At 39.2% G+C, this 27591-nt stretch overlaps 1 protein-coding gene across 1 annotated transcript in view; it reads left to right on the top strand.

Annotated features, from left to right (window-relative positions):
* Positions 1-27591, top strand: part of ADAMTS12 (ADAM metallopeptidase with thrombospondin type 1 motif 12) — a 525685-nt gene that overhangs the window by 282129 nt on the left and 215965 nt on the right. Inside the window, exon 6 of the mRNA XM_027868744.1 lies at positions 19647-19771. Coding sequence (XP_027724545.1) covers positions 19647-19771 — 125 coding nt within the window. The remainder of the gene's footprint in view (positions 1-19646; positions 19772-27591) is intronic.

Raw genomic sequence — 27591 nt, 5'->3', positions numbered from 1 at the left:
TGATAGCACATAGGAGATGGGGATGGAAAGGCCTAGATGTCCTAAAGGTGCATCAGTAACTCAGATGGCAATGTATGGTGGTGATCTGGAGGGCAGAGTACCAGTAGAGATGGTAAAACCTGATGGTCCTCCATCTTATCAAACAAAGACAGTTAGTGACTCCCTACTCTTTCAAGCAGTGTAAGCAACCATGTCTGCTCAACAGAGTAAGGGAGCCTGGAGGAGCCCAGCCAGCTACCATTGGAAAGGAAAGGGATGAGTATGGGGGTCTGAGTGGTTAGGAGATTGGGATCCTTTCCCATAGGGCTAGAGATCAGCAGGGGAGGATCAGTGTCCAACCAGGAAAGGAGAAGGGAAAAAGACTATGGGAGAAGAGTACGTTGGGACTCCTCGGTGCTAGGGGGTGGCCTGGGAGAAAAACTCAGAGCATTCCTATCAAATACATTCAATTTCATCAGTACAATTTAAAAAAAAACCCACACAGATCATATACTGAGAGTGAACGAGACGTGTGTGGAGTAGGGCCTTGAGGACAGTGAAAAAATCCCAACCTTAGAATTGAAATTAGATGAACCCAGCACTGGGTTCCTTTGTTGATCAAGCACTATTTTGAAGGTGTAGGACTTGGGTGCTTTTCCTGAACAGTGAGTCAGAAGCCTCCTCTGAAGCCTGAATCCCCTCTGGAAGCTGGTTCCTTCATAAGCCAATTTTGTATTCTGTTCATGAAAAAACTTGTAGGTGCTTTCCATATTAACTTAATTCACTTGTTTGCTCAATGTATACTTACTAAGCACCTCTAGTATGCAAGACTTACTGTTCTAGTCACTGAGGGATATACAAATATTTAAGGCAGAGCTTCTTGACCTTTTTTTAGGTCATTAATCCCTTTGGAATTCTGGTAGAAACCTATGGACTTCTTATCAAAATGTTTCCAAATGCATAATGTGTACAGGGTAACAAAAGAAACTGATTGTATTGAAATGCATTTATGAGTATTAATAATAAATATTAAAATAAATAATTGATAAATAATAATAAACAATAAAAATAATAAGTTTACATACCTCCCCAGGTTAAGATCCTCTGATTTAAAATATGGTCCCAGCTCTCAAGGAGTTTGTAGTCTAGTCTACCAATCACAATAATTTAAGGCAGAATATGGTAAATACATAAAAGAGGTACAGATAAGTACTATAGGATTTAAGCAGAGAAAGATCACTTCTAACTAGGAAAATAAGTGAAACCTTTATGGAGGAAGTGGCATTTGAGCTCAACCTTGAACCCCAAATAGGATTTCCACAAGTGGATATAGGCAAGCAGATTTTTCCAAGTCCCGGTTGTGAGCAAAGGCAGTTAAGTAGAAAAGCATGGGGCAAGTTTGGGAGTTGGCGAATCATCTGGTGTTGTAAATAGTCCATTCTTTTTCAAGCACCTAACTAAATTATAATCATGAATTAAATTAACATGGAAAACACATAAAGTGAAATTGAACCTCAGCTCTAGATGAGTTTGTGATATGGAAAAGGAGCTGTCAAGGTGTGTAGGGTGCCTAACCAGCAAGAAGGCAAAGCAAAGAGTAGGAGAAATTAAACTGAATGATCATTTACTATAGTAAGTTCCTGCTATATGCAAGAAGCTAGTCTAGGTTCAGAGGATATAGGGATAGATATGACAAAGGTCCTGCTCTCAAGGAGCTTATAATCTAAGGGGGAGGGAGGGAAAGGACACTTACACGAGTAACAGGGATTTAAGGAAGGAAGCATTGGCTCTGGCAAAGAGCACTGATATTTGAGAGACTGAGAGTTGGGCATGGAGAGAAGGAATTGTGGGATGAGATAAAGACTCCACTCCAGGCATGAGAGAAAGGGTGAAAAAAGTCATAGAGACAGACTAGGATTGGGAATAAGAACAACAGCCTAATTTGGCGAGAACAGAGGACATATAAAAGGGAAGTGTAAGGGAATAATGAGGCTAGACAAGGTAGACTGGAGCGAGATTGTAAAGGACTTTTAGTATTACAGCAGGAATTGGTAATTTATTTGATAAGGAATGCTTCACCTGTTGGGGTATGATCATAATGCCTTCTTTTTTTATTTTTTTTTAATATTTTTAGTCAATTGGGGTTAAGTGACTTGCCCAGGGTCACACAACTAGTAAGTGTCAAGTGTTTGGTCTGAGGCCAGATTTGAACTTAGGTCCTCTTGACTTCAGGGTCAGTGAACTATCCACTGCACCACCTTGCTGCCCTCTCCCACCTCATTTTTCAAGTAAGGAAATTGAGACCCAGAAAATTTAAGTGACTCATGTAGGATCAGATAGCTATTAAGTGTCAGAGGTGGGATTCTAACCCAGGTCTTGTGATGGTGAGTCCAGTACTTTATCTGCCATATCACCTAGTTGCTCATAACTTTAAAATTGAGTTTTGAACATATTGAATTTGAAATGTGTCTGGGAGATCCAGTTTGAAATGTGACAGTAGAAGAGAATGGGTAGCAGTGCAACATTGTGAAGAAAACCCAGTAGCTGTTGGGAATGGACAAGAAAGAAATGTTGGGCACAGACTTTTTGTAGAGAAAACTTTCACCCAGTGAAGTACTTTTGAGACCCTTTAGTCAGGGTACTATGGTTAGTAGTTAGTAGTATGGCTCTTCAGGATCAGGTCTCTCTGGGCTTCCTGGCTTTGAAGATGTGGGAAAAGAAGCAGCCTCATTAGGACAGAGAGGAAGGGTAATCAACCCTTGGGGTGAATGGGAGGACTCTGGCTCACCACTGCTTTCGTAACAGTCACCTTGGGTTGGATTTCCATCCGAAACCATTTTTCTAAAATTTAAAAAAAAAAAAAGTCAAGGCAAAACCAGAAAGACTTTACAAAAACATCTTTAAATTCCCATCTCCAGAATGATCACAATGCTTGGCAAGTATCATTCTCACCCAAGTTTTTTATTAAATCTCAGTGATGTGCGGCTCAGAATTTGACAGCAGAGGCATCTTCTTGTAGAACTGCTGTCCACTCAATGATCAGTTTTCATTTTCTTGATCCACAACAAACAGCTCACCCACCTCTTCACCTCCTCATCAAGGTGACAATTCTTACAACAGCAATTGGCAACAATTCAAACGCTAAAATAATGTAATAGATAAAGATAGAACAGAGAGCAAGAGAACTTTGGCCATGAATGGCAGTTCAGAATAATGGAAAGACCTCTCAACATAGAGTCAGAGGTGGATTTCAGCCCCAGCTCTGCCACTCACTACCTGTGTGACCTTGGGCAAGTTAGGTCTCCTCTTTGAGGCTTAGTTTTTTTTTTTTTTTAATCTGCAAAGAGAGTGGTATAGACCAAACTATCTCTAAGGTTATTTTCAACTCTCACATTTTTGTTTGTTTTTTTTAATCCTGCCTTTGACCAATCCAAACAAAATTGTATTACTAAAAAGCATCCTTAGTTTTCTTCTGTACTGATTTTTAATTAATGAGTCTGTATAACTGCGACAATTTCCCATTAGTGCTTCTAAGTTTTTACCTTTTCTAATTGATTCAATCAACAGGTCATTGTTAATTCCTTCTATCTAACTAAAACTCTCCATTTATCTTTTGGATACCTTGTTGGTTTTAAAAATCAGTCAAGGAGCAAACATTTATTAAGCAATTTCTATGTGCTCGACACTGTGCTAAGGATTAGGAATACAAACCTCAAGATGACTTCCTTGGATTTATCACGCGTAGGTCTTAGATCATAGGATTTCAAGGCTGGAGGGTATCTTGGACAAACTGCCATTAATCCCACATGTTATCACTTTTCTTCATCCACCACGAGGTTATGTTCATATCCTATCCTATTTTGCTCCTTGAGCATTCTACCTCTTAAGAAGGAAATGACATTTTAAAAGACTATAGTTTGGATGTTTTTCACCTTTGTTGGTGAGAAAATTGGCTTTTATCTGGACAAATGATTTCAGAAATAAGTTATGAGCCATCTATGAACCTAGTCTAAGACACACATATTCCCATTTAATAATTGAGGAAACAGGGGTTTATGACGAAATTTTAAAAAATGAAGTCAGTGGCAGTTACAAATTAGGTAAAAACCTCCTAGTTCTAAGACTAAAGCTCTTTCTACCATCTTAGGGGTTATCCTAAAGATGCAATGAGCTTGTTAGTGTGAATTCCAGATGTGATTACACCAGGATGCTACACAGATGTTCAGTCTGCTCTTTTGTTCATACATTTATAACTGGAAAATATCTTAGGCATCACCTGATCTGAGTCCTTCATTTGAAAGATGAAGACCCTGAGCCCTAGAGCAATTGATTGAGGGACTATGGGACATTTTCATAGAGTGCCAGACTCAGAATCAGAAAACCTATGTTTGAACCCTGCCTTGAAACCTACTAATTGGATAGTCAGGGGTGAGTCACTTAAAGTCCCTAACATCCCTAAGATAAACTCAAGGGCCAGACGGATTTGCAAGTGAATGCTATCAAACATTTAAAGAACAACTAATTCCAATCCTATATAAACTATTTGGGAAAATAGGTGAAGAAGGAGTCCTAGCAAATTCTTTTTATGATACAAATACGGTGCTGATACTAAACCAGGAAGAGCTAAAACAGAGAGAGAAAATTATAGAGCAATATCCCTAATGAATATAGATGCAAAAATTTTAAATAAAGTATCAGCAAAGCAATTACAACAACTTATCTCTAGGATAATACACTATGACCAGGTAGGAATGCAGGGCTGGTTCAATATTAAGAAAACTATCAGCATAATTGACCATATCAACAACAAAACTGACAGAAATCATATGATTATCTCGATAGATGCAGAAAAAGCATTTGACAAAATACAACACTCATTCCTATTAAAAACACTAGAGAGCATAAGAATAAAAGGAGTGTTCCTTAAAATGACAGATAGCATCTATCAAAAACCATCAGCAAGCATTATATGCAAATGAGGATAAGCTAGAAGTATTTCTAGTAAGATTGGAGGTGAAACAAGGATGTCCATTATCACCACTGTTATTCAATATTGTGCTAGAAATGTTAGCTGTAGCAACTAGAGAAGAAAAGGAAGTTGAAGGAATTAGAATAGGCAAAGAAGAAACAAAACTATCACTCTTTGCAGATGATATAATGGTATACTTAGGAATCTTAAAGAATCAAGTAAAAAACTACTTGAAATAATAAACAACTTTAGCAAAGTTGCAAGATATAAAATAAACCCAGACAAATCATTGGCATTTCTATACAGTACTTACAAAGCCTAGCAGCAAGAGATAGAAAGAGAAATTTGATTTAAAATTATTGTAGACATTATGAAATATTTGGGAGTCTACCTGCCAAAACAAAATCAGGAACTATATGAACACAATTACAAAACACTTTTCACACAAATAAAGTTAGATCTAAATAATTGGAAAAAAATATCAGTTGCTCATGGGTAGGCTGAGCTAATATAATAAAAATAACAATTCTACCTAAATTATTCAGTGCCATACCAAATTACAAAAAAAAATTTATAGAGCTAGAAAAAACAATAACAAAATTCATCTGGAAGAACAAAAAGTTCAGAATGTCAAAGGAACTAAGGGAAAGTCATGCAAGGGAAGATGGACAACTGTACCTGATCTTAAATTATATTATAAAGCAGCAATTGTTAAAACTACTTGTCTACTGACTGAGAAATAGAGTGGTGGATCAGTGGAATGGATTAGGTAAGCAAGACACAACAGTCAATGACTATACTAATCTACTCTTTGATAAATCCAAAGACCCCAGCTTCTAGGATAAGAAATCACTATTTAGCAAAAGCTGCTGGGAGAACTGGAAAAATGTATGGCAGAAACTGGGCATAGACCAACATCTTACACCTTATACCAAGATAAAGTCAAAATGGATATAAGATTTAAATATAAAGACTGATACTATAAGCAAACTAGAAGAGCAAGGAATAGTTTACCTTTCAGAGCTATGGAAAAGGGAAGAATTTTTGATCAAACAAGAAATAGAAAACATTATGAAATGCAAGATGGATAATTTTGATTACATTATATTGAACAGTTTTTGCACAAATAAAGCCAATGCATCCAAGATTAGGAGGGAAGCAGAAAAATGGGAAAGAATTTTTACAACCAGTATGTCTGATAAAGGCCTCATTTCTAAAATATACAGAGAACTAAGTCAAATTTATAAAAATACAAGTCATTCCCCAATTGATAAATGGTCAAAGGATAAGAACAGGTAGTTTTCAGAGGAAGAAACTAAAACTATCTATAGTCATATGAAAAAAATGTTCTAAGTCACTATTGATTAGATAAATGCAAATCAAAACAACTCTGAGGTACCACATCACACCTATCAGATTAGCTAACATGACAAAACAGCGTAATGATAAATGTTGGAGAAGACGTAGGAAAATTGGAACATTAATGCATTATTGGTGGACTTATGAACAGATCCAACTATTTTGGAGAGCCATTTGGAACTATGCCCGAAGGGCTATAAAATTGTACATACCTTTTGACTCAGCAATAGTACTTCTAGGTCTGTATCCCAAAGAGACCATAATAACAGGAAAAAAAAAACTCACATGTACAAAAATATTCATAGCTGCTTTTTTTGTGGTGGCAAAGAACTGGAAATTGAGGGGATGCCCAGCAATTGGGAATGGCTGAACAAGTAGTGGTATATGAATATTATGAAATACTGTTGTGCTATAAGAAATGATGAGCAGGTAGACTTCAAAAAAACCTGGAAAGACTTGCATGAACTGATGCTGAGTGAAATGAGCAGAACCAGGAGAACATTGTACACAGTAACAGCCACATTGTGCGATGACCAACTTTGATAGACTTGGCTCTTCACCGAATGCAAGAATCTAAGACAACTCCAAAAGATTCATGATTGAAATTGCTATCCATAACCAGAGGAAAAATTATCAAGTCTCAACGCAGATGGAAGCATACTATTTGCTCTCCTTTTCCTTTGTTGTTTTGTTTTATTGCTTCATTCCTGTGGTTCCTCCCATTAGTTCTAATTGTTCTTTACATCATGACTAATGGGAAAATATGTGTAACATGAATGTATACGTAGAGCCTATATCAGATTGTACACCATCTTGGATGGGGGGGAATAAGTAGGAGGGGGGAAAAAATTTAAAACTCAAAATCTTATATAAATGAATGTTGAAAACTAAAAATAAATTAATTATAAAAAATAAAATAAAGGAACCCAAGAGAGCCTAGTGAGGTACAGTCCTCTTTATCCTCATTCCATCCTTGACTCTGAGGCTTAAAAATATAATTTTATCATATACATATTACATAATATTTATTTAAAATACATGTACAGAATATTTAATATATACACATAAACATATATTATTGTTATTCAGTCATTTTTCAGTTGTGTTCAACTCTTTGTGACCCCATTTTGGGGTTTTTGTAACAAAGATACTGGAGTAGTTTGCCATTTCCTTTTCCAGCCCATTTTACATATGAGGAAACTGAAGCAAACAGGATTAAATGACTTGCCTAGGGTCACACAGCTAGTAAGAGTCTGAGGCATGAAGATGAGTCTTCCTGATTCCAAGCCCAATGCTCTATCTAGGTGCCTCATAAATGTATATGTATATACACACACACGTATATATACATATATATATATGCGTGTGTGTGTGTGTGTGTGTGTGTGTGTGTGTGTTTGTATGGTCTAAGAGAATGATGGCTTGGGTTAAAATCTTTGCTTTTAATTTTCTTGCTTATCACCTTGGCCTTGCTTAGAAATCTGTCACAGGTGGGATACTGGAATTGATAATCTCCCACAAGGTTTAAAAAAAAAAAAGCTCAGCTGCCACCCTGTTTTCCCATCTTACATTGGAAGGTGGCTGGGTCTGTTTTCTCCAGAGTCAATAATTCCCCACCAGTAAACCACATACCAAGATTAGCAGCCACTACTGTATTTTATATAGCACTAGAATAAACAGTGGCAGAGAAATTGCAGGGAGGGAAGGGGAATTAGGCTGTACCCTGCTGCCAGAAGAAGCAGAACTTTCCTGTGCTAACTCCTGCTCATTGAGAAATGAAGCAAAAAAAAAAAGAAAAGAGAAATGAAGCAATAAGTCCAGAGTGGTGTTGCAGTTAATAATAGCTGTCTTTTCCTCAGCTCAGAGCCATGAGAGGAAGGATTTGTTTTCAGAGTAGCAGGGGACATATCACCTAAATTGGACAACTAGGTTTAATTCATTCTTGGTCATTCATTCTTGACCTTTAACCTCTGGATCACGGCTTTCTCCTTCCAGCATCTTGCTCCCAGAATTCTGAAAAATGGCATAAGCATGCACATAATTCATGACCTCAGAGGCTAATTGAGTCCTGAGGAAGAGTCTGAATCTCTATAGTTACCTTGATTCAGGGTCAGATTCTGATGCAGGGTTACCATGCCTTCCCAGTCTTACACTTTTCTCCCCTATACTCTATAGTCCAGCTGCAATGGCGCGCGTGATGTCCCTCCCATGTGACACTCCATCCTCCACCCTCCTCCCACCCCACATGCCATTGTATGTGCTACCACCCAGGCCTGGAATTCTTTCCTTCCTCACCTCTACATCTTTAAAATTCCCAACTTCCTTCAAGACTCAGGTCAAATATCCCTTTCTGAAGGAGGTCTTTGCTGGTCCTTTCACCTGCTAGAGTCTTCTCCTTTAAAATTATCTTCCACTTACTTTGTATATTCTTTGAAAGTACTTATTTCTCTACATGCTCTTTCCTTCATTAGAATATAAACCCCTTGAGAACAGGAATTATTTTTGTGCCCCCAGATCTTAGCACAATGCTTGCCACCTAGTAAGCCCCTAATAAATCCTTGTTGACTGACTCACTCTGCTACTAACTATCTATATGACAATGGACAACTCACTTCACCTTTCTGGGCCTTGGTTTCCTCATCTGTGAAATGGTGAAATTTGACTAGATCTCTAAGATTCTGTGAGCCACTTTGAACTTTTTTTCTTTTTTTAGATGTACAAGAGAGCAATGTGGGAAAGAGAATTAGATCATGGAATCTGGAACTGGAAGGGAACCTTAGAGATAATCTAGTTAATTTTTCAGTACAGGAAAACTGAGACCCAGAAAGGCCAAGTGATAAGTTCATATAGGTAATAAATGGTTGAACTAAGATTTGAACTCAAACATCCTGACCCCAAATCTAGTGTTTTTCCTGCCTCTCCCATGGGAGGAAAATAAGCCCAAGACCCACTTTTCTGGTTACTCTGCTCTCTGTAATACGTTGTGGGAACATATCAGGAAGAAGGTGAGAGAATAACCTATTGTTAGTCATGAGAATGAACCTCAAAATCTAAAATAATTTTAGAAAGAAATTTATTAAGTCATTTGGTAGGGAGACAGTTGGAAAGAAGGGCTGTCTCCCTCCCCGAGTCTTTTTTACATTATGTAGAGTTCAGACAAAAGTGTAAGGACGCTTACCTGATTGGCCTCATGTAGGTAGTAGGTAGTCTCCATGAGAAGGGCAGTGTGAATGCAAATCAGCAGGTAAGTCGATCTAATTTGGGGAACCCAAACACAAGCTTTGGGTGGACCCAGAACATGACCTGAATAGACCCAAAAAAATCAGTGGGTGGGATCTAAGTATTCCTTACAATCCTACTACTTCCCTGAAGCATTACTGAGGTCTGCCTGACCTCTTCAGTAGTTTTTTTCTGGGTTAGACAATTTTCTAGCCACGTAAAATTAGGTTTAATAACATTCTGTTCAACATAATATTTCCCTATTCCGTAATACAGGGTGGTAGGAATCCTAGATCTAGGGTGGGAAGGGACTTTAAAGGTCATAAATCCCTCTCATTTTACAAATGAGGAGAATCATGTCTAGAGAGGTAGGATGTCTTTCCCAAGGTCACACAGGTAGAAGGTGAAGGAGATGGATTCAGACCCAAGGTCCTCACACTCCAGATCCAGTGCTCTTTCCACAGTGCCTCTCTGTGGCAGTTTGTCTACTAGCATTTGGCATCATCTCTAACTTGTACACGTTTGAAGGTGGGGTGTTGGGCTGGTGTTTAAGGAGCTGAAGGCTTATGATTCTGGAAACTTTACCTCAAGGCCTGGCATTGGGGCAGCTTGTCCAGTCTGTTTGTGCGAGATAGCTCAGGTCTCTGAGCAAAAGAGTGCCTCCACAATAGCTGGTCTTTTGAGATAGGAGTCAGAAATGTGAGTGAAACAGTCACACCCATCAGTTTTCCTATTTAGATGCAGTGTCATCTGATAGGGGAGGCAATCATCCTTTTATATGTGTGAGAATTCAGACCTGAAAATTGCTTGGCTCCTCTTTAATACATGTTTCTTCCCTCCCCTGACCCCCAGGACTTTCAAGCAGAGCAATGTACATTCAGGCAATCTGAGTATCAAGTCAAACGTTATTATAATTCATTCCAAAATAATTCAATCAGGGGATTTTCATTTTGGAAAGAGGTTGCAAAATGAGGTAGTGGTTTATAACAACAAACATATTCCCTCCAGATAATTTCTTTTAGCTCCTTGGAACTATGTGTTCAAGGGGTTTGTGATTTCCTTGAAGCTAGCCACTGATCCTGTAAGGTCACAATCTTACATACACATACACGTTCTGATATCATCCAAAAAGCCTAGAGACGGGGTGTGTGGATGGGTATTGAATTGGCTTGAGAAAATGAGGTGTGAAAAAATGATGGAAGAGTCAAAAGGGAAATTTATTTTTATTTTCAAGGGAAATAGAAAACTATTGGTGTTGGAGAGGGCTGTTCCAACAAGCTCAGGTAACAAGATAATGTGCTTTGTGGTGCGTTTTTTATCAGGCTTACTCTCAGAGCCTTATCTAGTTATCCTGGTTCCTAGAATGAGAGAAAATGTAGCTGAGGCAAGTACAAAAGCTGCCTTCATGTCAGCTCTTTCAGATTAATTCAGTGGAAGGGTGTGGAAAACCCTTCTACTAAAGAGGTCACCACCAGGGAAGGACGTAACCGAGAAGGAGGTCACCTTCCCAAAGTATGACCAATACTAGAGAAACGTGGAGAAAAAATGTGGAGAAAGCATTTGGCAGCTTACTCTCTTAACTTATTCCTGGTTACTAGGTGCCAGGATCGGTTGTTTCTGCCTGCCTTCTGAAGGAGTTATGGGTGCTGTCGATGCTCTGGAAAAGTTGGCCTTATTTACAGCTCTGTTCATTTTTACACACACATGAGGAACCGGCATCATTTATGAAAGGTTTTTTGAATCATGTGCATACTTATGATAGCATTATTTGTGGGAAATCACTAATTGCATATTCCAAAGTTGAATTGATCAATATATTCAAAAAGGGGCAATGAATATCTGTTATTTGCATATGACACCTATGCATATATGTTTATGGCTTAAAAAAACCCATAGAGCATCAGTAGAAGAAGGTAGTTGTGTCCTGTTAGAGACTTCTAGTAATTCAGTAAGAAAGAAGTCAGAAATCTAAAAGGAGCCATGGAATGCTCAATTGGCATACAATACCCATAAACTTGCAAAATGTGAAAGGACAGCATTTATTCGAGAGTAACTGAGTTAGTTATACTTGTGGGTTTGGTTTTCTGAGGAAAATGTGGAACATGCCTCAGAACCAGGGATTAGGGCCCTAATAACTACTTTTTTCCCCTTTTGGTATCCAGAGTAATAATAATAATCGTTAATCTTTATATGTCACTTTAAGGTTTGCAAAGCACTTTATACATATTATTTCATGTGATCCTTACAGCTATTAGGTAGATGCTATTATTATCCCTATTTTACAGATAAGGAAATTGAAGCAGAGAAAAGCTGACTTGCCCAGGCATACAGCTAGTAAGTATCTGAGGCTAGATTTGAACTCAGATCTTCCTGCTTCCAAGTCCAGTACCCTATAGACTGTACCACTTCACTGCTTCAATTCAAGTATTCCCTACATTGTTTAGCCAGGAGGGAGGCAGTTTAAGGCAGGTTCCTGTCTATTTGAGATCACTTCATTTCTTGATTAATACCATTTTTGTCCTTTTACTTTTCTGTCCATTGTGAAGTGATGTTGTTCAAGGTTCATGGGGCCCCCATTCTTTTAAAATCTTTGAGGGCTCTATCACACTCTTTCCCTCCTCTCAAGTACCTTCATTCATTCAACAAACATTCATTTTTTTCAACTGCTATTTGCAAGGTTCTCTGCCAGGCTTTGGGAGATCAAGAATTAAAATAGACGGTCCTTGGCTTGAAAGAACAGATAATTAGAGTGTAAGGTATAGTATAAATACCATATGAGTGGTACTATAGAAGTATGGAAGACAGATCACATTTAATGGAAGGAATCAAAAAAGGTTCAATGGAGGAGCTAGCATTTGAGTTGAATCTTGAAGGATGCATCCTATTTCTTTAGGCAGAGGAGTCAGTGGAAGGACGGCATTCTAGCCTTTGGAAATGGCATAAGCAAAGGCATGGAGGTGGGAAAGTATGAGATGTCTTTGGGGAGTAAGTGTCCCAGTTTTCTTAAAGCCTAGAGTACATGAGGGGCCCCTAGGTGGCGCCATAGTGCACAAAGTGTTGGGCCTGAAATTAGGAGGACTCATCCTCCTGAGTTCAAATCTGGCCTCAGATACTTAGGAGCTGTGTGATAATTTACATTTATATTCCATTTTATAATTTATAAAATGTTTTTATTACGATAGACCTATGAGTCAGTAATATAAATAGCACCATTTCTATTTTACAGATTAGGAAATAGAAATTAGAAGAGTGAAAGTGAATATTCATCATCACATAGCTGGTAAATGATGGAGCCAGAATTCATACACATCTCTTCTGGATATAGTTCTGACCTAAATAGAAGTCTGGCCTCTAATACTTACTCACTGTGTGACCCACTTCACAGACAGGGAAATATTGACTAAGTCACTTAACCTATTTCCCTTGGTTTCATCATAATTAATTTAAAATTGAAAAACTCTTCCTTTCTACAAGTTTCTTCCCCTCTGTTTTCAAACAAATATAATAGGTCATTGGGCTTCCCACTGGAAGCATTTTAAGTACTTTGGCCTGGCTAAAGCTCTTCCATCCCCATTGGGCCATTACTCAAATGCCCAGGAAGTCCCCAAATGTGGCAATTATGTGCTACCCTGTAATGCTTAATTCTTAAAAGCAATTCAGTTCTATAAAACATGTCTATCCTTTCTGTTCCTTTAAAATGCATGTTATTTTAAAATATTATTTTAAATAATATTAAAATTTAATTTTAATAAAAATTTTAAATTAAAATTTGCCTTTTAAAAATGCCTTTAAAATAATATAATTGTGACTCTTTGTGGGAGTAGAGGGAGAAGGTATTTCATAATCAGTGTAGTATTAGTAGAAAAGGCACTGACTGGGCTAGAAGTCTAGACACTGGGTTATCTTCCTAGTTCTCAGCTCTGTGATCTTAGACAAGTCCTTTGACTTTACTGAGACTGTATTTCCCTGTCTATTAAGTGGGAATAACACTTGTGCTACCTGTCTTTTGGGGTTGATGTGAGGGATGTGAGGAAAGTGCCTGGTAACCCTACGTCCTATAGAAATGTGAAAGGGTATTGTTGTTATCATTGCTTATAAAATGAAGGGGTTCTAGCTCTAAGAATCTGTGAATTCATAAAAATTATTTTTTCAATAAGATTTTTTGCAAAAGTGTGGCTAATGTCTATGGTGCCCATTAACTGGAAATTCCTATTGGCTGGCCCAGAGAGTTGCCTCTTTCTTTTTGTATTGCTGTAGCTCTGGTTTTTCTCTTGTCCCTCATCTTGCTTGCTGCTACCACCTCTTCTCGGATCTCCCTGAGTTTCTCCTTCCACCTTCTCATTCTACACAAAACTCTGCTGTCAAGACATTCTTTCTCCCATGACATAGCATTAGGCTCTTTTGAAAGCCTCTGCTCCTCTCTAGGGCCAGTTCTCTCCAGGGGCAGTTTTCCTCCACCGTTCCCATTTCCTCCTACTTTGTCTTCTAGATCTTCAGTTCATTGGGAGTACTGTGGCATATTTAGGTGGGGTGGGACCTACTTTATAAAAGTGTCTCCAATTAGCACCATTATGTCCAAATCAAAGGCATGAGTATAAGAAAACCCACTCTACAAAACTTGAGCTTACCAGGTAAATAATTTGCTTTGATGGAAGGTTTAACCAAAGAGTTTCTTTAGAGAACATCTAATACAATCATAGATGCTGTGGGAGTGATCTCAGGGGCTAGTTAGTTTGCAGATGAAGAAACAGGCCCAAAGACTATCCTAAGGCTCATCTGTCTTTGTCTCTTAAATGACTTGCCCAAGGTCACACAGGTATTAATTGTCAAAGTCAGGATTTGAACTGGAGAATTCTGAATTCAGAGTCAATGTTTATCTTGTACAACACTGCCTCTCCAGCTTATGTGAGAGATGAAGCAATTTTTAAACATTTCAATTTAAAATAGCTTTTCTGTATTTGTATACGTGAGTTGACAGTCCCTCTGGGATTCCTATATAAACTCTCCTGAGATGCTAAATTCAAAGATAGATTATAGAGTTTAGAATTGAAACAGGCCTTGATCATGTAGTTCATTCAGTCATTCAGTCTGTTAACAGTTATGTAGTCAACAAGATTTTTACTAAAAACGTACTGTGTGTCACGCAATGTGCTAAATACTAGATAGGGATAGAAGGAAAAGAAAAACAATCCCTACCCTCAGAGAGCTTATACTCTAATGTGAGAGACAACATACACACAATTATATACGTTCATATTATATACATTGGAAATGGGAGGTAATCTCAAAGAGAAGACAGTCTCATTGGAAGGAACCAGAAGAGGACTTTTGCAGAAGATAGAATTGGAGATGAATCTTGAAGTCAGCCAGGGAAGCCAGAAGAAGGAAGTAAGGAAGCAGAACATTCTAGTCATGAAGGCTAGCCAATGAAAAGGCATGGAGTTATATGTATAAAAATATTTATGGCGGCTTTTTTTTTCTTTTTAGCAAAGAGTTGAAAACGAAGGGGATACCTATCAGTTGAGAAATGACTAAACAATGTATGCTATATGAATCTAATGGAATAGTATTGTGCTATTTAGAAATGATGAAGTAGAAAGTTTCAGAGCAACATGAGAAGATCTATATAAGTGAATGCAGAGCGAGGTGAGCAGAATCAGGAGAATAATTTATAGTATAACAAAAACATTGTAAAATCAAATAATGTAAAATTATCTTAGCATGCAATTGGGGGCAAAATAAAATTTATTTAAAAAAACAAATTATGTTGAAAGACTTAGGAACTCTGATCAACACAATTTTGTGATTTTAAAGGACTGTTGATGAAGAATGCTACTCACTTCCTAACCAAGAGGTAATGGACTAAATATGTAGAATGAGACACACATTTTTGGACATGGCCAATATGGGAGTTAGTTTTGCTTGAACATGCATGCTTGTTACAAGGGTCTCCCTTATCCCACCATGGGAGGGAATGGGAAGGAAAGAAGACAAATACTTACTAATTCTTGGACCAAAAAAAAAATGGTACAGTTGGTAGATGACATTGCTTATATGAACAGCAGCCAGAAGGTGAATGCTGCTAGATTGTAAAGTATGTGGAGGTCAGTGAAGTATAAGAAAACTAGAAAAGTAGGAAGGGACCAGGCTATAAAGGGCTTTGAATGCCAAGCTGAGAATTTTGCATTTGATCCCATGGTAATCACTTTGGTAACTGGGTGGAGAATGGATGGGAATGGGGAGAGTCTACAGTCAGGGAAACCAACCAACAGGCTACAGAAATAGTCCAGGCACAAAGTGATGGGGCCTTTAACCAGGATGAGTGAGAAAATGGGAGGTATAGGAGAGATGTTAGGAAGCTAGAAATGACAAGACTTCACAACAGATTGGCTGTGTGAGAGGAAGGAGGTCAAACCTTCATTTTACAGTGGAGGAAACTGAGGATAGCTGAGTTAAATGAGCTGCCCATATGTGAACTGTCACATATGGTAATTATCTAAAGTGGGACTTGAAGTCAGGTCCTTTCACTTCAGAGACAGGACTATTTTCAATACTCATGCCTGTGTACCGGAAGGAGACATCAACAGAAAAGCTAGTCTGAGTCCCTGCTCTGAGGCAGATAAGCATTGTTCATGAGGTTCCAACAACAATAACAACAACAACAACAACAGCCTATAAAGAAGTAAAACAATTGTTATTTTTTTAAAAAAAGAGTTGGGGGTGGGGCAGCTAGGTGGCGCAGTGGATAGAGCACCGGCCCTGGAGTCGGGAGGACCTGAGTTCAAATCCAGCCTCAGAGCAAACACTTGACACTAGCTGCGTGACCCTGGGCAAGTCACTTAACCCCAATTGCCTTAAAAAAAAAAAAAGAATCTGTGCCCAAACCATAGGCTATGTATTCTTGGTTGGGTCAGCAGTAGCCTCATTGCTTTGGACATAGTGACACAGCCTTAGAATGCTAGTCGCAGCATAGAGCCCCAAAATACATCTATCTTTGTTTTTTAAGCCAGCAGTGTAGAAATAAGGCCGTTGCTTGGAGGACAATAATATCAGCCAGCCTTCTGGCAAAGTGCTTTTTATATACGTCATTTGATCCTCACAGTAAAGAACTATTATTATCCTCCTTTTTAAAGATGGGGAAACCGAGTCTGGGAAGGGTTCAGTAACTTATCCAGGAGACCACAACAGCTAGTATTGGACTATAGTCCACTATTGGAACTCAATTCTTCCTCACTTTAATGCCAGCCCTATATCTGCTGTTTTACTGGAGGCTAAATTTGCTTCTTTATTCCAAGGGAACTTGGAAATCTTGAGCCTTGCTGCCCTCTTCTGGTTGGGAGCTGCTGCCCTATTCTATTGACTGACTACCTTCAGACCATTGTTATAGATCCTCTTCACAGAGAACATAGAAGGGTAGGGTAGGGAGAATGAGTAATGGCAGGAAGAACAATGTGTTTTCTGATATGTAAACTATTCCTGATAAATATTTCTTTCCTCTTGCAGAGTCATCTTCATTTGTATTTCCCCAAGGGAAGGCAGCATGTAATAGGTAGAAAGATAGCTGGGGATGGAGTCAGGGTTAGGGGTTGGAGAGGTGCGGGGGCTGGAGAGAGATATTTTTAAATAAATGACTCCAGGGAACCAGGAACTCCTCTGAGCTCGTTGCTCAGTAGCGTTTGCTGTAGTGCACTATGTTCAGGCATGGGTGGCAGGGAGGAGGCTGGCAAAGCTTACTGCTTGGTACAAAACTCTGCTGGGCTTTGTAGGAAGCCTACTACTTCATTAATTAAAAAAAGAATAAGAATTTAAAAAAAAAAGAATGGGGCCTTATTATGAGACCTCAGCAAGAGTGTTCCTGCATCATCCCTGAATACCAATCTCCCTGCCTCCACCCTTAACCCCTTCAACAATTCACATCCCTCTCCCACCCCAGTGCCCATCTGCTTTGCAGTCATTTAGCTGACACAATAATCTAAATACTGTGTCAGTTCAATCCACATACAGATAGTCAATATTGGTTTCTGTGGTAAAATCCTAAGTTTATCCTGACTGACAGCTGTACCTTCACTTCAAACATCATGCATACTCAGCTCACTTAGATTCCAAAAAGGAAGGAATGAGAGAGACATTTATTAAGTGTGTACTCTGTGCTAATTGCTTTAAAAATATTCTCATCTTATCCTCTCAACAACTTTGGGAAATAGGTGCTGTTATTATCCTTTCACTGTTGAAGAAACTGAGGCAGGTTAATGATTTGCCAAATGACACACAGCTAGTGTCTGAGATCACATTTGAACTCAGATCTTCCTGATTTGCCCCTCCTCCAGCTCTATGAAATCAGTTTTTTGTTTGTTTTTTTTAACACCTTGTTTCCTCTAGGGGTCTGGATCAGAGTTGGGTAAGATCTGTGCTTCACTTGTAATGGCTATGTCCAAGACCTCTGCTCTTGCAGAAGCAACTTAACAAAGCAGACGATGCCCTGGAGCTTAATTGTGACCCGATAAAGTGTAAGCTCTTTGAGGGCAGAGAGTTTTTTTTTTTATATCCTCAGAGAAAAATAGCCTCACAAACACTTGCTCTGGAGTCAGAGGACCTGGATTGAACCTCCACCTCTTGTGCTTCCTACCTGTTTGACTGTGGGCAAATCATTTAACTCCTGGCCTCAGTTTCCTCATCCATAAAATGAGGGGTTTAGACTTTATGGTCTTTAGGGTCCTTTCCATTTCTAGATCTGTGAAAATGCTTGTTGAATGAATGAACAAATGGACCCAGAAATGATCTTTCTTCCTCACTCCATCCATGCTCCCTAGTAATTCTTACCTTCTATCCCAGTTGTTGTCGTCCAGTTATTTTTCAGTTGTGTCCATTTCTTTGTGACCCCATTTGGGGTTTTCTTGGCAGAGATACTCAAGTAGTTTGCCATTTCCTTCTCTAGATCACTTTATAGATTAGGAAACTGAGGCAAACAGGGTTAAGTAACTTGCCCAGGGTTATGCAGCTAGTAAGTGTCTAAGACCAAATTTGAACTCAGGAAGATGAGTCTTCCTGATTCCAGGTTTGGTACTTTATCCATTTTACCCCTATTCCAGTAACCCTCTGGATACCTGTATCACCAAAACTTTGAATAGATCAAGTCTTTTCACCTGATGGTAACCATGGACTTGAGAGGGATATCTGGGAATACTCCAGTCTTGATGTCTGCCCATTAGATGCTCCCCCAGAGGTCCTGAAACTGAGCTCAAGGACTGTTGCGCAGGCTGTGGGCATCTAGAAATTGCGTAATAGTTGGTAACCCTAGGATATAGGCAATCTGGTCCAGCTGTTCTGCACCTAGCCACCTTGGAAGATGCCAAATGGACACAGAATCATTTGAGTCAGTAGGTAAGTAGGAAGTACCTATTGTGTGTGAGGCAGTATGCTAGGCATTAGGGATACAATGATAAGAAAAAAAATCATAAACAAAAAAACTATCAGATCAACCCCAGGCTTGTAGGAATCCCTATTGAATCAGCCCCTACCCCAATATATTTTTCTTCTAATTAATAAAGATCAAAGCCAAGAGGCTCTTTCTGAAATGTATGCTTTGTGGGAGGCAGTGGGGTGTGGAAGAATGAGACAGAAGAAACCCAGCATCAGTGGCAATAGACCCTGAAAGATTTCTAAGCCTTTAGTGACATTTTCTTTTCTTTTTTTCTTCCAAGGCTGTTTTGCCCAAATGCTAATTTCTCTTTTGTGGTACAGTAAAAAAAAGTATTGGTTAGGGAATCAGAGATCTGGGTTCAAGTTTGGAGACTGTCACATATTACCTATGTAGACTTGAGCATTGTTAAATGGCCTGTGAAGTGAGGGGACTGAACTGAATGAATCGTAAGGTTCTTCTGGCTCCAAATTTCATGAGCCCTTGTTCCTCAGCTCTGTTAGTGAAACTGCAGAGAAGAGCAAAGAGGTAACCCTATGTGTTGTTATACCTGCTTGTTAAGCTATTGTTCATGTTCTGAAGAATTCCCTTCCCCCAGGCCAGAACTCAGCCTACTGTACTCACAGTGTTTCCAGGGACTCCACTGCAAAGCTGCTAGTCCCATGGCCACCTCAGGCTGATCCCTTGTTTTTCTGTCTCCAGCAAGGATTGAAAATAGTTCACCATGCAGACAAGACGCTGGCCAGCTTCTGCAAGTGGCAGAAAAGCATCAACCCTAAAAGCGACCTCAACCCTGCCCATCATGATGTGGCCGTCCTTCTAACCAGGTACTGCCACAGCTGGAACCCAGCTTGGGTGGAGGGCTAGGGGATGCCTGGAGGAGGGAAGGCCATGGGGAGGGTGTAAGAAGTGAGCAGGGCCTTCTAACTGGAGCTTTGTCTTGTCTTCCATTTCTTGGAAGCTAGTTTTCTAATATTTCCAATTACTGTATTAATGGAGGAAGCAAAGTGACATGGGTGATCCAGAATCTTGGGTAATACATAAGGTCTACTTGAAATGCTTGACATGAGTTTGGGATTACATTTTTTTTATTTTTTATTTTTAGGCAATTGGGGTTACGTAACTTGCCCAGGGTCACACAGCTAGGAAGTGTTACGTGTTTGGTCTGAGGCTGGATTTGAACTCAGGTCCTCCTGACTTCAGGGTCAGTGCTCTATCCACTGTGCCACCTAGCTGCCCCTGGGGATTACATTTTGAAGCAGCTCAGTGTAGTGGAAAGCTTTCTGAGATTGGAGTAAAGGATTTAGTTTTGAATCCCAGATCTGCCAATTACTACCTATATAACCTTGGGAAAATCACTTTCCTCCTTGGGGCCTCAGTCTCCTCATCTGTAAAATGAGAGTATTGGACTAGTTGACCTCAAAGGTCTTTTCCAGCATAAGTCTATGATCCTATAATTTTCCTTCCTAATAATATTTTTCTCACGTTATCATCAAGCTGAGAAGAAAGTGCTGAATGCCCAAAGAAACCAGGCTCTTTTAAGTTGCTGAAGTCAGTAACAGACCATAGATTTTGTATTTGAATGTTTCCTGCCGTAGTTGATTCACACAGGGATGCTTGTTGATCACGGCTGCCTATAGCTTTCCCCTCCTAATGCACCAAGATTGGCTTCTCAGGAGCCCTGTAGGGTGTGAGGGGGCAGACTACTAGAGCCAGAGGGGAGCTGGAACCAGAGTGAATATCTGGAAGGAAGGAACAGCTTTTGAATAACTCTATTCTTAATGCACAGAGGGAATGTAGAGTGCGGGGACAAAGATGTATGTGTAGCCAGAAATGTCCCATGGTGTAAGTTCTTTGGTGATCTTTGTTATAGTCCAGATGGTAGATTTTAAAGGGATACACACACACACACACACACACACACACATACACAATTTGCATTTGCCCTGGACACACAATTGGACAGTTCAAATGAGCTCCCTACTTTATTATTAATGCCCATAAAACCCCTTTGGGAGGGAGGCAAAAAGGGAAAGATGCAGGAAGCTCTTCTAATAACTTAGGCTCATAGATTCTGGAGTTGCCAAGTCCAACTCCATCATTGTACGGATGAGAAAACTGTGATCTAGTTATCTGTACCTAGAGATACTAATTGATTTGCACGTGGTCACATGGTGATTAAGTGTTCCAAGTGGGGCTTGTACCTAGGTCCTCCTAAGTCCACAAAGAGCACTTAACTCCCCCTTTCCCTTGCTTTCCAAATATAACCCCTATGCTCTGTTTTTTAAAAATACCACTATATTTTATGACAAAGGGATTTGATAGAAAGAATATTAATTAGAATGCAGGCTCTTTGAAGGCAGAAATTATTTTATTTTTGTCTTTATGTCCATCAACTAGCACGTAATAGGTACCTAATAAATGCTTATTGACAGCTTCACTAAGTAGATTGGATAAAAAGTGATATGTTTTCTGGCCTTGGAAATTCTTGAAATCTATCTACTAACTTACAGAAGAGTTAAGGTCTATGGTATTGGAAGAAGCAGTAGCATAAAAAAAGAAAAATCACAGAGCTTGGAAATATTGAAAATTAGTTGATCTCTAAACAGCTCTAACATACCATTATTCTGTGACTTGAGATGATCAGATGAAGTTATAGAACCTTTGTGATGAAGTCTCATTCTAACACTATTTGCTGCACAGCTGAGATCACTAGAAGTAGTTTTGTCCTGGAATTCATCCAAGAGGGACTAATCATTCAACCAACTAATTAATAAACCACCAGCATTAAGTACCTACAGCATTAAGCACACAGCTGGGCCCTGTGCTAAGCATTAGTAATGTGAATGTGAAATAGTTGCTGTTCTCAGGGAGCTTGTGTTTTATTGGGGGAGACTCTGTGTGTGTATGTGTGTGTGTACAACATAAATATAACATACATTTTTGGAGGTGGGGACAGCTTGGGGAATATAGAAGGGCTTCATTTAGAAGATGTCCCTTGAACAGTGTGAAGTAAACAAGGACTCTAGGAGGAAGAGACGAAGTGAGCGTGCATTCCAGGCCTGGAAGACAATTAATGCAAAGGCACAGAGATAGGAAGGAGATGGGAGTATTATGTGTGAGGAAGAAGCTTGGATAAAGTTCAGAAAAACCTGGAAAGACTTATATGAACTGATACTGAATGAAATAAGCAGAACCAGGAGAACATTGTACACAGTAACAACCACATTGTGCAAGACTAACTTTGATAGACTTAGCTCTTCTCAGCAATGCAAGGATCTAAGACAACTCCAAAAGACTCATGATGGAAAACGCTATCCACATCCAGAGAAAGAACTATGGAGTCTGAATGCAGATGGAAGCATACAGTTTTCTCTTTTGTGTTTGTTTGTTTCTGGTGGTTTTTCCCTTTTGTTCTGGTTCTTCTTTCACATGACTAATATGGAAATACGTTTAATATGATTGTACATGTATAGCCTATTGCTTGCTGTCTTGGGGAGGGGGAATGGAAGGAGGAAGAAAAAAATTTGGAACTCAAAATCTTGTAAAAGTGAATGTTGAAAACTATCTTTGCATGTAATTGAAAAAGTAAGATACTATTAAGTGAGAAAAAAAGAAGCTTGGATAGACTATGAAGTGTGAAGGGGGATGATGCATAATAAATTTGTTGTATTAGAGTGGGGTCAGATTGTGAAGGGCATTAAAGGTAAACAATGGAACTTATATTTGATCTTAAAGGCAATGGGAAGTCATTGGAGTTTATAAATGGATTAGAGGAGTGGCAAGCTTAAATTGGCACTTTAAAAAAATCACTTTGGCACCTGCGGGAGTTGGACTGGAGAGGGAAGATACTTGAGATAGAGAGGCCAATTAGGAAGCAACTATTCCAATAGTCCAAGCAAGAGGTGATGAGGACCCAAATCAGGGCAGTGACTGTGTGATCAGAGAGAAGGTGCAGGATGCATGACATTCTGTGGAGGTAGGAATGGTAGAGTTGGCAGGTGATTATTTATGTGGGCTAAAGGAAAGTGAGGAGTCATGGATAATGTGCAAGTTGTGAACCTGAATAAATGGAAAAATCATAGTTCTGTCAACAAAAATGGGAAACTTCAGGGGAGAGGGAGGTTTGACCAGAAAGATGAATTCAGGTTTGGACATGTTGAGTTTGAGAGGTTGAGGGGACATTCAGTTTGAAATATTCAGCAGGCAATTGGAAATGCACAACTGCATTTTAGGAAAGACTCTAAGATGACATACACAAATGTTGAAGTTATCTGCATGGAGGTGATAATTAAAACCATAGGAGCTGAGGAGGTCAGTGCGTGAGAGGATTTAAAGGGAAAGAGGAGAAAAGAAAGGAAGAGGGCCCTGAACAGATCCTTAACTACACCAACAGTTAAGGGGTGTAATATGGAAGATAAATTGACTAAGGAGATGGAGTAGTGGTCAGACACCTAGGAAAAAGAAACAAGAAAAAATTGTCATGCAAAGATCAGAGAGGAGAGAGTATCCAGGACGGTGGTCAGCAATGTCAGATGCTGCAGAGAGGTCAAGAAGGATAAGAATCAAGAAAAGATCATAATATGTGGCAATTAAGAGATCAGTGATAACTTTGGAGGGAAGAGTTTGAGCTCGTTGATAAGGTTAGAAGCCAGATTACAAAGGGTTTAGAAATGAGTAAGAGGGGGCAGCTAGGTGGCTCAGTGTATAGAGTCTTGGGGATTGATGGCAGGAGGACCTGAGTTCAAATCCGGCCTCATACCAATCACTTGACACTTATTAGCTGTGTGACCCTGGGCAAATCACTTAACCCCAACTGTCTAAAAAGGAAAAAAAAAGGAAAAAAATTAGTTAAGAGGCCAGTAAAGAGAAGCAATGGGTGTAGACCACTTTTTTTCTAGGACTTTGGCTATGAAAGTATGGAGAGATAGGTTGATGGTTTAAGAAGGTGGTAGAGTATAGTGAGAGTTTTATCAGGATGGAGATAACTTTGGGGTATATAAAGACAGCAGGGAAAGAAACCAGTAGATAAGGAGATGCAAAATAGTTTAGATTAGAAGTCAGTAGATTGAAGATTAGTGTGTATGTGCATATATAGAGGTGTGATTATAGAATGTTCTAGAGAAGATAGTAGGGAATTGGATCAAGAAGTGCTAGAAGTTGGGCTATAAAAAATGATGAGCAGGCAGACTTTAAGAAAAACCTGGAAAGACTTGTATGGACTGATGCTGAGTGAAGTAAGCAGAACCAGGAGAACATTGTACACACCACATTGTGCGATGACTAACTTTAATAGACTTAACCCTTCTCAGCAATGTAAGGATCTAAGACATCTCCAAGAGTCTGATGATGGTAAATGCTATCCGCATCCAGAAAAAGAACTATGGAGTTGGAATGCAGAACGAAGTATACTATTTGCCATTTTTTCCTTCTGTTTTGTTTTGTTTCCTCTTTTTGTGGTTCCTCCTATTGGTTTTAATTCTTCCTTACAACACGACTAATGTGAAAATATGTTTAATAGGAGTGTATATGTAAAGCCTATATCAGATTGCGTGCTTGTCTTGGGGAGGAAAGGGGAGAAAATTTTTAAACTCAAAAGCTTATGGAAGTGATTGTTGATAAATCAAAATAAATTAATAAAAAAATTTTAAATCCAAAAAAAAAAAGAAGTGCTAGAAGACAGATTTTAACTGGTAGTCCCAGGGCTTAGGTAATATAATCACTAAGAAGAGTGTAAGTACCTTGAGGTAAGGGATCATGTCATAAAAGGCAGTTTTTCAGTGTTCCTTTGAGCCTAATGTACACTGTTAGATGCGTAACAGGTGCTCAGTCAATACTTACTGAATTGAATGACCCCAGAATGTATCCATTAGAAAAATTAATAAATTATCCATTTGCTCCATTCATCTTTACCGATCACTGCCATCTTTACTGGACTCCTGGCTCTTTAGAATGAAATGAAGAAATGGGCTATAAAGCCCCATTGGCAGCATGTTTATTTAGGGTAGGAAGAATGTTTAGCTGGTCTTCCTATGTGTCCAAAAGGGATTGAAGTGGCCGTGGTGTGTGACCTAACAAAACATTTTGGAAATCCCAGTGGCAGCTGTTTCATTAGCAAAGTACATGTGTAAATCTTTCCTGATACTCTTCTGTAAATAGAAATTTTTGAAACTGGCTCCATTATCCCAGTTATTGCTATTGCTATGGGCTAATGAAAACTGGCAAGATTCCCCTGTGCCAGCATTTTTCTAACAGCATAATTGACATCAAAGCCTGGAGAGCCTATGTAGCCAAAACAGTACCCACATAAACCCCATGCATTGAGGGCTTAGAACTGAAATTCATGATGGCTTTGGTGTTTGAGTGAGTCATCTATTGGCAAAGAAAGTTTTCTTGTCATGAAGACATCCCTCCTCTTATGCTAGCAGCTTTTGTGAAATGATTTGAAATGATTTAAATGACCTTGCCTCAACAAGTGTGTCAGACATGTATAACCTAAATCAAATTGCTTGCCTTCTCCATGAGTGGGGTGGAAATGGATAGAAGGAGAGAATTTGGACCTCAAAATTTAAAAACAACAACAGCAACAACAACAACAATGATTTTTAGATGTAATTGGGGAAAATAAAATATTAAATAAATATAAAAATAACAGGTGTGTCAGAATAGTTTGTGTCAAACATATCCTACATGACTTGTGATGACCTTGGGACAGCCGGATGATGCAGTGGATAGAGCACTGGGCCTGGAATCAGGAAAAACTGAGTTCAAATCTGGCCTCAGGCACTCACAGGCTGTGTGATCCTGAGCAAATCACTTAAACCCTGTTTGCCTCAGTTTTCTCAACTGTAAAATGGAGATAATAGTAGTACTTACCTCCCAGGTTGTTTTGAGTATCAAATGAGATAATAATTCTAAAGTGCTTAGCACATGCCTGGTACATAGTGATATATGTGTTAAGTATTATAATTATTAATTATTGTTGTTTTTGTTATTTGGCCTTTTCCCATTTTTGACCAGGGGCCATTGGGAATCAGTGTGAAGGGGGGCAGAGAAAAAACAACAACTAGGGGTGTATGTGTGTGGCAGAAGAGGTAGGTGTGTGCACTCTTTGCTCTGTACCCCTGTGGGGTGCTACAGGTGAAGAGAGTATATGCTGTCAGACATGGTCAGTTTATCGATTTGTTTTGCTTAACTATACTTTGTTACAAATCAGGGTTTTATTTAGCAGTAGTGGGAAAGGGAATGTTGTATTGGAAATAACAGCTATGTTTAAAAAAAGACTTCTAAAAGAAAAATCACCATCAGCACTGCTTAGACCCTACAAGGTCCCAAGGTCCCTGTGAACATTTGTAAGAAAGCTGTCTAGTTAGGGAAACATGAAAGCCACTTCTCTGCTTAGAACCAACCCCTGCAGTCATAATAAAGAATCTGGTAAGTGAGAAGAAAGGTACAATGCCAGTTGATAAAGTGAGAGGAAGCCCTAAGTCCTGGACTCCTCATACCAAACTGAAGGAGCCCTCGGAGCAGAGCAATATAAAGTCCAATCTGACTCCCTAATCCCACATCCCTCCATTTTGGGCCACTTAACTCTCACTTGAAAACTTAGACCCACCCTATGACCAATCTGTCCCATAGACAGGGGAAATAGACCTATAAGTGCGTCAATCAGTAACAAGCAATCCTTGCCATTGATCTTCTTTATCTCTTGGTTCTGGTTAACTCAATTCTTCTTGCCTTGTCTATGGTGATCAAATCTTTAACCCAATAACTGTAGCTATGAATTAGATTGGTATTCATTCAAATGCTCCATTTCCTCTGGAACTGGGGTCATACCTTAGTTGCAACTGTTCTCCCTTCCCTAAAGTCCTAGCCCTTGTGGGTGGATCCCCTTTACCTATTTCTAGACCTCCTTATAGTAGGCAATATGGTACAGAGGAGAGAGGGTTGGATCTGGAATCAAAGGACCTATGTTTCAATTCTGGATCGGTCACTTAATGTATGACCTTGGACAAGTAACTTAAACTTCTCTGGACCTCAGGTTTGTCCTCTGTAAATTGAGAGGGTTGGATTAGCTAACATCTAAGACCCTTTCTAAATCTATATCAGTGATCCTGGCTGAATTATTGCTAGTTCCCATAGTCTCCTAAGAACTTTACCCACTGCCAAACCTTCTTCGTATTTCACATTGCTGACCCCTTCCTGGGTCACTAATGCCATCCTCCTGGATCTATATACTTTTCAGTTGCTGGCCATTTCCTTTTTTGTCCACTGAGCCCTGTTACTGACAGGGTGGAGGTGGGAAGTAGATAGATGGCTTGAATCATGGGTAGCTAGTTAGTACCCAGCCATTTTGGAAACAGAAGCATATTAACATGAACGAGGAATATACTCTGATGTGCTTTGAGTACCAGACTCAAAAATTTGAACTTTTCTGGTTAATGTCTCTAAATAGTGCCAGCTTGGTGACAGTGTTTGTGTTTAGCCAGGAAGATAAATGGCTTAAGATTATAAAATCATAGATTTAGAGATGACCTTCTCAACCAGTCACATTTTATAGTGAGGAAACTGAAGTCTATAGAGAAGTGAATTGACAAAGGCCACACAGTGATTTAGTAGCAGAGGTGAGACTCAAGCCCAAGTCTGA

This window comes from Vombatus ursinus, unplaced genomic scaffold (assembly GCF_900497805.2).
Source record: "Vombatus ursinus unplaced genomic scaffold, bare-nosed wombat genome assembly UNPS02014791.1, whole genome shotgun sequence".
Lineage (NCBI taxonomy): Eukaryota > Metazoa > Chordata > Mammalia > Diprotodontia > Vombatidae > Vombatus > Vombatus ursinus.
Note: the sequence above shows the minus strand (reverse complement) of the source record. Positions and strands in the feature narration are given on the sequence as shown.